The 17,488-nt window shown below is 39.6% G+C and overlaps 1 protein-coding gene across 1 annotated transcript in view; it reads left to right on the top strand.

The window, feature by feature from the left end:
• The window catches only part of VWA8 (von Willebrand factor A domain containing 8), a 389,692-nt gene extending 373,939 nt beyond the window's left edge, over positions 1–15,753 (top strand). The window contains exons 43-45 of the mRNA XM_025364717.1: positions 9,028–9,126; positions 11,894–12,132; positions 14,282–15,753. Of these exons, the coding sequence (XP_025220502.1) occupies positions 9,028–9,126; positions 11,894–12,132; positions 14,282–14,390 (447 nt within the window). The 3' untranslated portion in view covers positions 14,391–15,753. The remainder of the gene's footprint in view (positions 1–9,027; positions 9,127–11,893; positions 12,133–14,281) is intronic.
• Positions 15,754–17,488: the final 1,735 nt, after the last annotated feature.

Below are 17,488 nucleotides of genomic sequence, written 5' to 3'. Positions count from 1 at the left end.
CCATGCCCACCACCATGCCCGGCTAATTTTTGTATTTTTAGTAGAGACAGAGCTTCACCATGTTGGTCAGGCTGATCTCAAACTCCTGACCTCATGATCTGCCCATCTCAGCCTCCCAAAGTGCTGGGATTACAGGTGGGAGCCACCGCGCCTGGCCTACCGGGAGATTTTAAACCAATGTAGACCATAGCAAATATACTACCATTAAAATTGGCAGATTCGGAGTTAGCTTGAATAAAATCTCCTGTTAGAAATAGGATGTCTACATTTTTGAGAGCAGAACTGCTCTGACATGTGAAACTACCTCTCCCAAGTTTTTAGAAAGAAAATTCATTAGGAATTAACCCACAAATTGGTTGACACAGCTCCCTCCCCAGGACTGGGTCAAGGATGAGACAGGGAAGAAGGTGGCAAGGCTGCTGGTGTTCAGGGAGCCGTTCCGGCGCCTCCAGGGAGGTGGTATGACTGTCACACAGCAGGCTGAGTATTTCATTGCATCTCACGCAGCCGAGTGTCTAGAAAGATCTCCATTTATTCAGTTCTCACTTATAAAAGTGTATAATATGGAAGAACTATTAATGAAACGAGATTTGTCACACACACAAAAGGAACAATGTCAAGGAAATGAGCATTTCACAAGATGTTGTTTCATTTTTTTTATTGCCAGTTACACACCAAACTGTTGCCATATGACCAGCTGGATGTCAGTTAAATTCGGTGAAATTACAAACATGACCTGAGCACTTCCTAAGAGTAGAGCATTCTGCTGGGCAGCCCAGTGAGGGAGAGGATGAAAACTACTCACTCTGATAGAAGGTTCAGTGAACAATGTGCGAGCAGAGCGTGCTTCTTCACACATGCCTCTGTGGGTATCATCCCTAAAACAGTGTTTTGCTAATACACTCTTCAGTTGCCACAATAGTGTAAAGAATTTCCTCAGTCTTTATCAGCACAACCACAGATATATTGAGAAGACAACCATAGTAACATCTGACTGAAAAATCCAAGTGAAATTGCAGCAAGACACCGAGATAAAATCAGTTTTTCAGGCCTTGAAGTCATTGTTTATGCCATTAAATTCTTAACAAGAAGCACATTAATGGTTTTAGTTCCATCACATTCACTACAGTTACATTAGAGCCTTATTTAAGACCATAGAAAGTCTTAAGAAACCAGTGTATTAAAATCTTTCCAACCAAAGGAAGAGACCTTAAAGCATCACTAAACAGGCTCTTTGAGCCTCTGTCAGAAAAATTGATAGCTGGGTGAGTGTCTGGAGGGACCAGGTGGACCCAGCAAGGCATGTGAGTCCTGTTCCTGCAAACTCCTGGTCGTGTCCACAGACTTTAGAACTGGGATCACCTCGGAGGGCATTTACTCCACCGTCCTCATTCCACAGACAGGTGGATTTTCCCTGCAGTCAGAAGGCTAGCAGGAGATGGTAGCGTAGAGCCCAGGACTCTTATTTGTTTTCCCTTTTTATGTTTGGTTTCATTTTTAAACTTTCTCCTTTATTTCCCAACTTTTTAATTTGAAAAATTTTAAACCTACAAAAAGATTGAAAGAAAAGTAAAACCCCCGTGCCCTCAGTTAAGTTCACTAATTGTTACCGTGTTGCCTCACTTGCTATGTTTCTCTCCAAATATTTACAGTCCTCTCTCTACTCCCTCCCCCAAATCATTTGAAAGTAAATTATAAGCCGCTTAATACTTTACCTCTAAATACTTCATTATGTCTCCTAAGAGTAAGGACTTTCTCTAATACAACTTCAATACCATTATCATGCCTAAGAAAATTATCAGTAATCCCATACTGTCTTATAATATCCAACTCAAATTCAATTTTATCATTTGTCCCAAAAGTATCTTTTATAATTGTCCCCTCTCCCTGCTGTCCACCTAGGAGCCAAAGTTCACACCTTACTTTGCCTCTTTTAGTCTGGAACAGCCACTTCCCCTACCACAGCATTCTTTTGCTTTTCGTGACAGTTACTCTCACGACCCTCTCATGAGGGTCCAGGCCAGTTATCTTACAGCTTTTTTTTTTTTTTTTTTTTTTTTGAGACAGAGGCCAATGTGCAGGGCAGGAAGGAGGTAGGATGGAGCTCCTTACACTCTATAAGAGTTATTTCTATTTATAATTACAGTCGTCCCTTGGTATCTATGAGGGGTTGGATCCAGGATCCCTCTCAGATACTAAAACCTGTGGATGCTGAAATCTTCCAGTTGGCCTTCCTCTCCATGGGCTCCACATCTGCATATACAAAGGGCTGACTATAAATGTTTGGGGGTATATAGGTGATTGGTGCACACAGCAGAAAGTTTAAGAGGTATAAAAGGAGGAAGAGTGAAGAGTGAGCCCCTGCCTGCCCCCTCTCAGCTCCCAGCTCCTCTCTCCAGTACAAGCACTATTAGTGGAATTATCAGTCTCTTCTCAGAGATATTTGATGCACAAACATTCAGTGCCTGTGTACCATGCATTCTGTTCTGTATCCTTATGTTATATGATCATATTCAACTGAATACTTCCATTTTATCATTCGTGAAAGACACAAAGGGAATAGGAATAACTAACAAAAGAATTTAGTGTACTCAGAAAATAGAAAATTATGCATGAACAGAAGACAGTTTGAGGAGCTCCTAGAGAAAAATGTATATTCCATAGCCCAGAATGGCATCACACATGGGGTCATTAGGAATTCAGCAGTGTGATCTGAGACTCCCCAGCCCCAGTTCCAGACAGTTCTTAATGTTGTCTTCCTGTAGTTTTCCCTCCGTTGTAAAGGTGTCTAGTCTGTATTTGCTTTGAAACCTTCAGAAGCCGCTGGCCTGGTCTGTGATCTGGGCTCTCCCCATCTCTCTTGGCGTCTGCTTTGTGTTTTGCTTGGCTTGAGTGCAGCTCCTGAGCCGTGGGTCATTACAGTCTAGGTCCCGGAGGCTCATCTGGAGTCAGCCTCCATTTTTTATTCCACATTATCATGACCTGTGCCAAACCACAGGGACCCTAGAGCAAGGATTACTGAGAAGGAAAGGTAATTCAGTGGCAAGACACATCTCTAAGCCATTTGGAGTGTTTAACATTTCTCATAATTGCTCTACCAACCGAATTCAGCTGTTCCCGGGAATAGCCTTCACAGTAGGTCACTGAAAAGTAGCACTTCATTTGCTTGTAATCAGCATAAGCTCCTCTACTCTTGTAGTCAGCCTCATTCTTGGTGTTCACGCGGTGCTTCAAATTAAAGTGAAAAGTAGAATCGTACTGTTTGTGTGAACTGTTGTCTTTTCATCAAGAAGCATTTTTTTCCCTTAACCTTCATTCCGATTTGTTCCTCATGCTTTCTCCAAGCCCCTGGGAATGTTTTCACTGTAATCTTGAAATAGACCTCCTTTTCAAAGGCTCTTAATGGCTTAATTTTTTTTTTTTTCGAAGTACTCAATAATACCAAAGTTAGGTAACTATTTCTCCACTAAGCACTCAAATAGTGGGTCCAGAAAAGAGATTTATTTCATTATTCAGAAGTTGCACTTTGGAAAAAAAAAAAAAAAAGGAACTCAAACTTACTGTTTCTGTGAAGGCATATAAACCATATTCTAGGACAGTGGTTTTCTAACAGTGTAACAAGAACCTTTGAAGGATTGGGGGTGGACGGGGGCAGTGAGTAGGCAGCACTTTTTGCCCCATCGCCCTCCATCCCCAGTTCAACTACAGCAATTTCACATGTATAGGTAGTGCATGATGTTTCCTCAGCTGGGCTTTGGTGCAGTATTTCATTTGAAGGAAGGGTTCCACTGCTAGCAAACTTTTAAAGGAAAGGAAGAATTAGAAAGCCATTGTGTTAGGGGTTATGTACTGGATTATTTCTCACAGGCTCTGAGGGCTTTCTTTCTGGAAAAGGTGCCACTGATCCTCGGATTTAAATGACTCACTCCTCCCTTGACAGAAGAAAACAAGGCATTAGTTCCTAAAACTAAGAGAAGCAAGCTTTTTCATCACAATTCTTAAACATCCATTAAGTTTATATAGAATTTGGGAGGGTAAGAATGGCCTTGGAAATTATTTTCAGCAACCTTTTCTTTTTTTACAGAAGAGAAAACAAAGATTCAAAGAGGTTCAATGCTTTGCCCTAGGTCACACAGTTACAGTGCAAAGCCAGCACTTCTGACTTCCACTTCGGGGCTCTTAGTTGGTGTTTCATCCCTGTTTCTTATAGCCATTTTATTTCTGCTCAATTTGGTTTTTTTAAACTGTAATTCAGGAGCAAGTGTATCATTTATGTAAGGTACTCTGTCTTCTCCTACCCTTGGCACCCATCCAAGGGAGGTATAATAGACAAACTTTTCTCAAAGATACCTTGGTCAGAAAGGTTGAGTTAACTCCCAGGAGGAAATGGAAACATATGACTTACAAATCAGCAGCTGCCAGGGAAATTTCTTCTATCAAGAACTTAATTCAGTATCTGTAATTAACCTCTTTCCAGTACCTCAGGAGTGTTTCACAGGTTTAGAAATGGAGACCAGTCATCCTATCAGTTTAGGCTGTGAATAAATTCTTATTGCTACATGGAGATTGGACCAAAGGAGGTTGTACATACTTTTCTGAGTCCATTCAAACAAGAATTCAGAATAGATTCAATTGTGCATGTAGAAATTGGCCAACCCAACCATTCAAAAACTTAAGTAGAGATGGGAGGGGAGAGCAGCTGGGGAAGTCGTTATTTCTCTGTAGTGAAAACACTGGGCCAGGCACCGTGGCTCATGCCTATAATCCCAGCACTTTGGGAAGCCACGGCGCGTTTATTGCTTGAGCCCAGGAGTTCAAAACCAGCGTGTGCAATGTAGCAAGACACTGTCTCTACAAAAAAAAAAAAATACAAAAATTAGCCAGGTGTGGCAGCGTATGCCTGTGGTCCCAGCTACTTGGGAAGCTGAAATTAGAGGATTGATTGAGCCCGGGAGGTTGAGGCTGCAGTGAGCTGTGATCACACCAGTGCATTCCAGCCTGGGCAATGAGCAAGACCCTGTCTCAAAAGAAAACCAAAAAATGAACACAAACAACCAAAATGGATTTAGTGTCAGAAAACCTGGGGTTTAACCAACACTAGATCTATGACCTTAAGAAAGTCTGTTAGTATCTCTAAGAATCAGTTTCTGCATTTGTGACATAAGGATAACACTTACCCCAAAGCTTGTAGAGAAAATAAAAATGAGATGAGATATATGCAAGCCCTTTATAAACTGTAACAAACAATAAAGTCAGTAAGTGTATTGTCCTATCCTTTCAATGACCCTGGGAGGTGGTAAGACAGATATTACCCCATATTGTCAGAGAGGTTAAGTGATTTACAAGCATACAGTGTTAGAGACTTTCTAAGCCATCATTGTTTACAAGGTAGAAACAAGGTTTAGAGAGGTTAAGTGATTTTCTCTAAGTCAAAAAGCTTGTTAACGTCAGAGCCAAGTCTAGAATCCTTGACCTTTCAAGACATTCTTTTCACGTTGACTTACATGATATGAAGAAAGGTTAGCCAGCTAATGCTATAGGTTATTAGCTAACTAACACTAGGGTTCTGCTGGCATTTCTCTTGACTTTTGTGGCACCATCTGAGAATGGTGTATTTATATTTCTAGAAGAACATGAGAATTTTACACCTAGTAGTTTCAAGAAACAGCCTTAGATGATTGTCTCGTTCCTACTTACAATGTGGCTGCATAATAAAGCATAGCCTCTCCTAAAGCCAGCAAATGGCTGTCTGTCCTATAGAAATTTACACATAAATCTTATTCATAAAATTGCTAGTAGCACTTTGTCCTAAGCATTCTAAACATTATAAATCATCATTCTTATTTGATGATAAACCACATCTTTGACCAAAATTTCAGCATATGTTTTTATTTGTTATACTTTTCTCTAAATGAACAGCATTTCCAAAAGAAAATATAGCAAAGGGGCATTTAAACAGATTTCTAAAGCAAAAAAGTATCTAAATTTGTCCTCTGCAGTTGAGGCTTTTCTTTACTACTGTGGCTTAATATTTATGTTAAATGCTAAACATGAGACTGCACAGGGTTTTCAGGGATGCTCTGAAAAGTGGAGAAATCATGATCATAACAATTTTGAGCTCAGAAAAAATTCTGATGTAAATGTTAGGCGGTTTGGTAATGACAGTGAGGATCTTGTTTGTTGACTCCTGTGGCTCCTTCATGGAAGCAGGCTCAAGGCCCCATCAAGTTGGATTTCACGATCATCGCCGAAACCAGATCGGGTGAATGGTGGATTTAGGAGTTAGAGAATGGAAATGAATGAGAGTATGCATCTTTTCCATTAACCCACACAATTTTCAGGATTAGGAAATCAGTGTTTGTAAACCATGCTGGAATCCTTGGATAGCAGATAATAGATAATGTTGATGGAGAAGTATTGCTGGTAATGGAAGCTTAATATAATCTGCAGTAACGCCAGGGAATGGTCCACATTTGGATGTACTTTAGATTCTTCCCAAGCATTTTATTGACTTTGGGCACAGAATAATCCTCAAGCCCATCTGGAAGATGAGAAACCAGGGCCTGCAAACTATTTTATAAGCTCCGTCCTGTCGCTTAGGTGTCTCCTCATGCCTTTGCGGTACTCACCAGGCACAAAGGCTGGTCTTCCTGCAAGTAGCACTTTCCTTACCACAAATAAAGAAGAGATGAGAAAGAAAAAGGAAGGGAAAAAAAGAAGAAAGAAAGGGAAGAAGGAAGAAAAAGAAGCATACAACCCACCTTTCTTTGTCTCATTTGCCTAGAAAAGTATAGTACTTTTTTTTCTCCTGGGCATATATTTAAATGGTAGATAGATATACCAGTCACTCAATCAAATGATTGATGGATGGTTGCTAAAATGTTTCTGAAGGTTTTAATCAGCTTGCATCTTGTTTTAATAAAACCCAGCTAAAAACTGTATTTGTTGACTGCTCTTTGACCAGTTACATTGACCCTGTGACAGACCATATGATCAAAGATTTCTATAGTCTCATTCACTGTCATCTAATTAGAAAGAACTCTAGCCATCAGTTAAAAGGGAAGGAAGAGTCAAACACATTCATAGCCCTCCTACCTCAGCCCAGTATAAGAAACCTAGTTCCCATGTCAGGGAACCGATCTTATTCCCTCATGTGTAAGATCCTGTTTAACAGATTACTTCACCAGCCCATAATGAAAGCAACCTGCCTGGCACCTTCTCAGAACTTTCCACTCTTGACTACAAACAGTTCCTGCCATGACCATTGTCAAATCAGTCAGGGCCTCCCCTGGAGTGTGCTTGCACGGAAGGATTATGCAAGCTCTCTCCACATCTGTGCCAATCCTACCACTGAACCCATGGATGACCTTAGTCAAGCCTATGCTGAAGCCAGAAATTTCCTGTCCGGAGCAATTTCTAACAGCTGAGCTGCTTTTAGTTTCAGTTTTTATTTGGTACCTTTTCACTCTATTGATAGCAAACTATACTAAGAATGATTTTTTTTTTCTTATATGGAATGTGTTACATCATTAGAAATCATTTATTGTCAACCTTTTTAATGCATTGATAAATTTCCTTCACTATTCTTTTATATTTAAACCAGGCACAGAATAATCTCCCATCATCTCACCCCTACCCATGGCCCCACTCTGGGCCTCTTCTGACCATGGCCCTCACATGAGGCGAGGTGTCTATGGGGCCAAAGGGCCTTTAAAGCCTGTTTCTAGATCATGCTCCTGGTACCTGGGATCCGCAACTATCCTCATCAAATGACCCCAAGCCGACTTTCAGGTCCTGCGTGGGCCTCTTTCCTAAGTCCATCTTCCTAGGACAGACTGGCCAATTGTGTGAGCACCCCAAGGTCTGAGAGGTGGGCAAGGGGTAACTGTTGGTTATGATGGAGTGATGGAGTGTGGATGTGAGCACTGGGTGTCCACACACATGCATTTGAGGTACCTTCCTGAGGTGGGACAGAGCCAGCCATGAAAAAAGAAGGGCATGGGCTATGGGCCAGGGGCCAGTACAGCCCATGTGACCGTGTTCTAGCACAGAACTTCCAGGAACCCAAGTATTTGAAATTTGGCCCTAGCTTTCCAGGTTATTATAACATATATTTTATCAAAGTAGGAGGACAGAACGTATTTTATTTAACAGTTGGTAGCTTGATGTGTAGCTTTTACATATTTAGACATCATACATGGGCCTCCATTTATTCCATCCTGGGGATAACTGTTAGGTCTTCACCCCTAGCCACATCTCCCTCCCGGGCACAAGTTCAGTGTATCTATAATGGGACTCATCTTCCCCAGGAAACCCTTCTTCTCACTTCCTATTTTTGCATAATAACAATTTCAACCAAATTTTTTGTTTCTTTCCATTTAAAACACAGCAGTTTCAGTGATGTTATGGATTGTTTTTTGTCAGCTAGCATGGCCTAACCACCACTTATCCCATGATTGCTGAGGGGGGGAATGCATTCCAGCTTCAAACAGCTTATTTGTAGAAGAATGTAGCCCACATGCAAGGGGAAAGCTTCTTATTGCCCCAACTTAATTGCAAACTCTCTTACAGCATTTGTGCAATAAACATGCTAGGCACCTCTTAGATTCTAGAAATTCAAAGAGAAATAAGCTGTGGCCTCACCTTCAAATAACTCACCATTTTAAAAGGAGCATACATGAAAAGAAATAACTGCATTGCTCTACAACACCTAGAGTATGTGCAACTCAAAGTTGGAAGGAACTACCTCACCCCAGTTATAGTTTATCTCAGACCCCAGACTTTTTTTCCAGACTCTGTGAAAGGCTTGCACCTGACTCCCCGCTCTAGCCTTTCTCAGTAGACAGGAGTTTCTCATGTACATAGTGAGACTAGGGAATTAAACACACATCTGTCTCACTGCATTTCTTTATGGCCATATGTTGAGCAACTTTGGACAATAACAGTTCAAAGAGTTGAACATTAAAGATCTAATGACTCTTCTTTTGAGGAGAAAAGTTTATAACTTTCTGGTTCTCTTGCATGTAGTATGACATCGTTGGACACTCTGGAGATGGCTACAACATTGGCCTGGTTCCAATTCACAAAATCCCCAAGGACAATAAGCAAAGACTAGAAATTCTGAAGGTAAATGTATTTTATTGCCTCTGTATTATGAAAGCTTCTATCAAATTAGGTAAAGACAAAAGATTCATTGAAGAAGCAGTAGATATACAGCAAAGAAAAAAACTGTTTCACAAACATTCAAGCGTTGAACGGAGAAAACACCCATCATGCCTAAAATCCTTTTCTCCACCATATAAAATTTAAAATTTGTTCCTTACATATTTTTAGGGCACTTGGTATTAGATTGGGATTCTACAACCTAGGCTCCCTTGTATGTCCTATACGGCTCTTCTCAGCCCCTACATGTGCAGTAGAAGGAAAAGAATGATCCCTTTTTAAATTTGTTTGTTTATTTCAGTAGTTTTTGGGGTACAGGTGGTTTTTGGTTATATGGATGAGTTCTTTAGTGGTGAATTTTGAGATAGTGTACCTGTCACCCGAGCAGTGTACTCTGTACCCCGTATGTAGTCTTTTATCCATCACCCCACTGAGAACCTCCCCAACCTTAGTCCCCAGAGTCCATTATATCACTCTTATGTCTTTGTGTCCTCATAGCTTAGCTCCCACCTATAAGTGAGAACATACAGTATTTGGTTTTCCATTCCTGAGTTACTTCACTTAGAATAATGGCCTCCAGCTCCATCCAAATTGCTGCAAATGCCATTATTTTATTCAATTTTATGGCTGAGTAGTATTCCATGGTGTATATATACCACATTTTCTTTATCACTCATTGGTTGACAGACACTTAGGTTGGTTCCATATCATTGCAATTGCTAATTGTGCTGCTATAAACATGTGTGTGCCTGTGTCTTTTTCATATTAATATAATGACTTCTTTTCCTTTGGGTAGATACCCATTAATGGGATTGCTGGATTGAATGGTAGACCTGCTTTAGTTCTTTTAAGGCCTCTCCATACTGTTTTCCACAGTGGTTGTACTAATTTACATTCCCACCAGCAGTGTAAATGTTCCTTTTTCAGCAATCCACGCCAACATATATTAATTTTTGACCTTTTAATTTTGGCCATTCTTGCAGGTGTAAGATACCACCGTATCTCATTATGGTTTTAATTTGCATTTCCCTGATTATTAGTGATATTGAACATTTTTTCATGTTTGTTGTCTGTACCTTCTTTTGAGAAATGACTCTTCACATCTGCCGATTTTTTGATGGGATTGTTTGTTTTTTCCTTGCTGATTAGTTTGAGTTCCTCATAGATTCTGGATACTAGTATTTTGTCAGATACATAGTTTGTGAAGATTTTCTCCCACTGTGTAGGTTGTCTGTTTACTCTGCTGATTATTTCTTTTGCTGTGCGAAGGTTTTTAGTTTAATTAGGTCCCATTTATTAATTTTTGTTTTGTTGCATTTGCTTTTGAGGTCTTAGTCATGAATTATTTGCCTAAGCCAATGTCCAGAAGAGTTTTCCCAGTGTTATCTTCTAAAATTTTTATGGTTTCAGGTCTAAGATTTAAGTCTTTGATTTATCTTGAGTTGATTTTGTATAAGTTGATTTGTATGAGAGGTGGTTGTACTAATTTACATTCCCACCAGCAGTGTTTCATTCTTCTACATGTGGCTTGCCAGCTTTCCCAGCAACATTTATTGAATAGGGTGTCCTTTCCTCAATTTATGTTTTTGTATGCTTTGTCAAAGATCAATTGGCTGTATTTGGCTTTATTTCTGCGTTCTCTATTCTGTCTCATTGGTCGTGCCTATTTTTATACCAGTACCATGCTGTTTTGGTAACTGTAGCCTTAGTATAATTTAAAGCCCTGTAATGTGATGCCTCCAGATTTGTTGCTTTTGCTTAGTATTGCTTTGGCTATCTGGGCTCTTTTTTGGTTCCACATGAATTTTAGGATTGTTTTTTCTAGTTCTTTGAAAAATAATGATGGTTTTTTGACGGGAATTACATTGAACCTGTTGATTGCTTTGGGCAGTATGGTCATTTTCACAATATTGATTCTCCTCATCTATGAACATTGGATGTGTTTCCATTTGTTTGTGTCATCTGTGATTTCTTTCATCAGTGTTTTGTAGTTTTTCTTGTAGAGCTCTTTTACCTCCTTGGTTAAGTATATTCCTCGGGTTTTGTGTGTGTGCAACTATTGTAAAAGAGATTGAGTTCTTGACTTGATTCTCAGCTTGGTCATTGTTGGCATATAGCAGTGTTACTGATTCGTGTATATTGATTTTGTAGCCTGAGACTTTACTGAATTCATTTATCAGATTTTAGGGTTTTCTAGATATACAATCATATCATTGGTGAGCAGAATGACCGCTTTTAGAGTGCTCTCTGTCCCCAGTTTTTTGTATAATTGATTTCACACAATTAAGCCTGCAATAGAAAAATACATATCACGATTATAAGTAAATTTCCTCCATCGTTATTGATATGAGTACAACGTTTTTAGTATTGTAACTTTGTTTATTGGAAACTCAGCTCATTCCTTATTTTCCTCCTGTGTCATCTGCATCCTCCAGTGTGATACCAAGTTTAATATTTTCTTGTTTTCTCACTTTAAGTGGAAGCTTACATTTTAAAACTAAGTGCCCACTGTGATAGTTTTGGAATGATTCCTATATCTAATGAAATTCTATGCCAGATACAAATATCACTGTATACTGTTGTCACTCAAATATGCAAATTAAATAGAACTAACTTAGAACGTGGGTAATAATTGGTATGTATGCATGCTCATGGTCAATAGAAAAATAATCATCTTTGTTTAAAAAGAAGTTTCTCACCATGGCTTTTGTGCAACTTCTCTTACCTCCAGACAATGCATGCCCACTCTCAGTTCTGCATGAGTGGGGACCACACGTTAGAAGGGACAGAACATGCCATCAAGGAAATTGTCAAAGAAGAAGCTGATGAGTACTTTGTCATAGTCTTGAGTGATGCAAATCTGTCACGATATGGAATACATCCTGCTAAGTTTGCTCAAATCCTCACAAGTGACCCTCAAGTAAATGCTTTTGCCATTTTTATTGGCTCTTTAGGTGATCAAGCAACGAGGTAAGTGTCATCTGAGCATACAGAAAAGGGCAGGTACAGAGATACTGAATAGCTAACACATGCTGTTTTATAGGCTTAGCACCATGAGGGACAGTGAGGCAGATGGAGGAAAAACAGAAACTAGAGTTGCTAGCCTCGAGGGGTTTATAATCTAGTGGAGGGGATATGTTCTAGCTTTTGTTTGAATGAACAATAATAATTTTAAATTAATTATTTTTTAGTTTATATTTAAACCAATAATAAATCATTGACACATTGATTTTTCACTAATAAATTGGGTAGTAGTTTATACATTTGGCATTTTATATCAAGGTCCTAAGCACAGGCTAATCATTTTGTGTTCAAATCATATTAAAAATCATGAACATCTATTTTCCTAGCATCGAAGATAGTGTGTGTGTATGAATGTGTATACATATATATACACACATATGTATTATATCCCCATAGAGACATCGCCTACATATATGCATGCCTGTGTATATATAGACACACTCACATATATCCCTTCTTACTGCTGGAGAGACAAGGCAGGTGAAACACTTGGTGACAACGTAAGATAATATACATATAGTTAGATACTACACTGAATATACTGAATATTCAATAGAGAATCTTATGATCAGACAATAAATACCAGTGGGTATGATCTGAAAGGAGAGATCTGGAAACACTTTCATAACTTGAGCACACTAACATTTATCTTTTTGAATTACAAACAGAAAGAGCTCGTGGTTTTTTTCTGTGTTTAAAATACCTGTAAGAAACACAAAACACCAGTGAAAGTAAATCTTAAAAAAAAAAAAAAATTCCTGCCTAAAGCACAAAGGGCCTACCTTTTTGTTATTCCACCCCTTTTACTTGTCATACTCTGTGATTGGAAATGTTTTAGTATCCAAAGTGCTAGCATCTTTTTCTCTTTCTGTTCCCTTTGCCTTGCTGCAAGGCTGCAGAGTGAGGTTGAGAACAGACTTAATATCACGTCGTTACAGTCATTTGATGACATGACTTTGCATTCTTCGTAGTTTTTACAAGTCAGCGCTTTGCATCTTTTAGAACCTCCACATCCTCAAACACAAACTATGCCTTTTCCACCCAGATTTTCCTCAGCATCAGCCCACTATTAGGCAGACAACAAGCTCAACAAATACTAGTTGAGATGAAATGGCTATTTTGTCTTTCTAGTGAACAGATCCTGTTTGAATACTTAAGAAAGCACAATAATACCCTTGTGGTTTCCTAGGGAAATGGTCCAACATCCACTGGCAAAAGATATGTTGCAGAATTAGCTGGCTTACCAGGCATGCCAAATATACGATACTACACAGGATGGTTGAATTTTATTAAATGTCATTCCAAAGCCAGACTTCCTGGCACAGTGAAAGGAGGCGTTCTTTTGAAGAGAACTGTGTCTTACAGTTTTGTTGCCTTTAGAATGGCCTTTTGTTCCAAATGATAAATTAGTATTTAAAAAAATTATCGTAACTTCAATGACAAGTTATTTTTAAGGATAATTCAAATCAAAACCCATTATAAGTTTTTTAAAATTTACTTAAAAATGAGTTGGAAAACATTTCATAAGCCTGTATAACCTCAGTGTCATTGAAGCAATAATTGGACAATCCAGATCGCATTTCACATTGTGTGATGTGGACCAAAAAAAAAGAGAGAGAGGCAAAGAAAGAGAGAAAGAACCACTCAGGGTTTGCCTCGGCAGCGTTTTTAGAGGCCTGTTTTCTAAGGAAGGAAAAGCATTAGAAATACAGTGTGAGGTCAGCATATTGACTAGACCCAGGAGGTGAGATGATCCCAGATGAATCCCTAGGGCTCTGTTCTACCAAGAGAATATGAAATACCAAGAAACAGCAGTAAAGAAAGGAAGAAAATTTTTTCTTTTCAAATTTGCCAGCTTTCTCACTGAAAAGACCTTCCTTTCAGTTCCCTGCTTTTGCTGTGTCTTTCCTTGTTGCTCTTCCAAGCCTTTCATTGCTTAATGACAACTAATTCAGTGGTAGGCAGAGAGCAAGATATGAGAAAGTAAAAACTTCCTGTCCTAAGAAACCATTAGGAGGCTGTGGTTTGCCAGGGCAGGAGGTGGAAGGGAGCACCATTTACAGGGGTAACTTCCTTACCCTTTCCATCCTGGCAGGCTGCAGAGAACTTTACCAGCTGGTCGGTCTTTCGTTGCCATGGATACCAAGGACATCCCTCAGATTTTACAACAGATCTTCACCTCCACCATGTTGTCGAGTGTCTAAGAAGTGCTCTTCATCACCCTGATGACAGCAGGATTTGAAATAAGACAGGAATAAGGAGTATTCTGAAAAAGAGATACGGATGAAGTGAACCCATGCAGTGACTGGATGATTCCGGCATTCCTGGGTCTTCCTACACTTGCTCAGTAATGAGAATTCAGAAAAGCAGCCAGAGGGAGGCTTGAACATGGAAAGATGTTCCACTGATGAGTTCAGAAGCTCAAGCTAGTTGGCCTGCACTTTATCAAAGGTTGGGGTTAGAGGAAGGTGGTTTTGAGAACTATGTGTTTGGTCTATTTCCAAAAACCTGAGGGGGAAAAAATACTTTGTTTTTGCCTTAACACATCATCTGGTCACCTAAGATAAGAAAAGCAACCCCATCAAGCCGAGCCTTTGGTGTCACATTCTGACATAAGATGCAAAACCCACCAAAATGCTCCTATCCAATAATTATTTTTTATTTTCTCCCTGTTCTGCATTGACCAGAAAACAATGATTTTATAATATTTAACCCACCAAAAAGTCCCTCCAACAGCAATATTTTATGAAAGGTTGGCTGTTCTCAATAATTTCATTTTCTTGGCCAAAGTCAAAAGGAATCAAAAAATCCTTGGAGTGCTTGCCTTTCCATGTGACTTTTAAAAGGCTCTTAAATAATAAAGAGCAAATGTCCTCTTCTTCTTGCTGCTAGAGTGGGAGGAGAAAGGTGTCTTGCCTTAAAAGTTTATTGTTTCTTCTGTTCTTCTAGCATCTCTCAAAAAATTCACAGTACTCCATTTTGAGGTGCAAACTGGTAATGCTCAAAATAATAAATGTTTATAAGAAAATTCTTTATTGAGAACATTCATACAAAAATTACCTAAAGCAAAGTAAAAAAAGTAAAATCAAGGTGGTATATTTGAAGTGAATGGTGATTGGAGATTTCTTTAGCTGTAACAAACAAACAAAAAGAAAGAAAACAACTTTTTTTAAAGCCTCATTCTTTTTTCTGTCAAAATGTACCTTATTCCCACACACTCTTGGACTGACCTTTGTTTTATCAATAGGCTCAATATCACTTTGTTTAAAATCAAATGCTTCAGCGGAAGTCATTCTCTCTTTAACCGTATAATGTAAAAACTCCTCTTCACCATTGATAGCAAAATCAGAAACTTTAGGGCACCAGTGAATTGAAAAAACTGGTCTTAAATTGGAAAAGCTAATCTTATTAATAATAGTATCCTGTCCATCCATATATTTTGAAATTGTACAGGTCCATAATTTCATTTTAATTAACTATAGGAGAGAAGAGAATACCCATTTGTTCCATCACCCCCTCTCACTGTCATTAACTATTAAATAAATAAAAGCTATCTGCTTTCCAGCGCAGTACTACCTGGTGAGTTTGCATGGTTTTCTTGTTGCTCTAGTCAGACGCCTGCCCCATATATTGAACCATTCAATGATGCGAACAATTTCAATCCAGTATGTTTCTTTAAAAATGTAATTGCATTCCAATAGTCATCACAACAGCAGCTGGCATTTACTGATTATTTACTGTGAACCGGGTATATGCTAAGTGATTTCATACATTATTTCATTCATCCTCACAACAATGCGTGTAACAGAGGTATTTTTGACCTTATTTTACAGATAAAGAAAGTGAGGCTCAGAGAACTTAGGTCACTTTCCCAAGATTCCTGTTACTAGACCTTTCACTAACTATTCATGGTACCATTAACATCCTCATTTTACAAGTAAAGAAACTGAGGCTTAGAGAAGTTCAAGAAAATAGGCCACGCTCACAGCCAGGCAGGGGCAAAGCTGGACCTCCAGCCTCCAGGCCCCTTAATGCATGTGCGTCCCTCATAATCCCACGCCTCTTGCTGCGTCTCACAAATGTACGTGTCACACTCCTGCTGCCTTTTTCTCTTCCTTCCGGTGTGGCTTCTCTTCTTGTACCCTGTCCACATTCACAGAGCTCTCTTCCTCTCACTTTCCTCAGAAAGTCTCTCTGCCCATATTCGAGCACTCAGAGGTGTGGGGACCGAGGACGTGGGACACTGTCAGGGGAACACTTCTAACTGCTCCTTCCTTGCTAGGCACAGCAGCGATCTGAGGAAGTGCCCTTCCAAGTGGCAGCTTAACCCCAAGGAATGCCCCTTAGCTAGCGGGTCACTGCCCCTGAAAGCCTTTGGAAGTGGAATCCAAGGGCGATTAAAGGAACAGCCAACCTTTTAACAAATCCTCCCCATGCATAACTACCTGAGGAAGCAGAAGCCCTTTTTTTTGACATGGAAAGAATGTTCTCAAGTAATTTAATTTACCTTTCTCAACCAGCCAGACATCCTCTGCAATTGTTATTTTTTTAAAAAGCACAGAACTCCTGGCTTTTCTGATTTCTGAAGGGGAAGGATGATGGGGAAGGGGAATTGAGACTGAGAAGATGAAGAGCTTATTTTCACTTCTTGCAATATCTAAGAAGTGTGTGCATTTATTATTAAATGTACTTAATTATAGACCACTCCAAGCTGTTCCCAGGCCCTTCTTAGGGCCAGGACATTATAATAAATGCATTGTGTGCCTCAGGGGGTTCCATTGAAAGGCATCTAACCCCTGTCTCCTTAGTAAGCACATGTAATGCTGAGAAGGTTCATTGTTCCCGTGAGCAGCCAGGAGGAATGAATGCTGTGAATAGCTGCAGTATATGATGCATATTCCCCCCAGAATCCTTTGTGTGCCCGACAAAATGACCTCATCACAGATGGGGAGGCTCAGCACAGCCGTAAGAAGTGGATCAGAGGGGGAGTACTTGAAGGGAACCCATCAGATGTTTGGAATGAACCACTTAATTCTTTATACTACACTCTTTCCTGTGAACTGTCAGAGGAGGAGAAATCCATCAATGCGGGCAAGATTTTCTCTAAACAAACTCTTGGGCTTTGAAAGCCGTTTGGAAGTGGTTTTCAGGAGACAGCATTGCCATTGTTTCTGAAAGACCAACCCTGGAGGCTTCCACCCTCCCTCCACCTGGCTCCTTCCTGTGCCTGTCAGATCAGGCACAATTAAATTTCTAAGTGAATAAAGCTGGGAGAAACAGACAAGGGGAGCAACAGGAATAG

This window comes from Theropithecus gelada, chromosome 17 (genome assembly GCF_003255815.1).
Source record: "Theropithecus gelada isolate Dixy chromosome 17, Tgel_1.0, whole genome shotgun sequence".
In the NCBI taxonomy this organism is placed as follows: domain Eukaryota; kingdom Metazoa; phylum Chordata; class Mammalia; order Primates; family Cercopithecidae; genus Theropithecus; species Theropithecus gelada.
The sequence above is the reverse complement of the archived record's forward strand: the minus strand, read 5'-3'. Positions and strand labels throughout refer to the sequence as shown.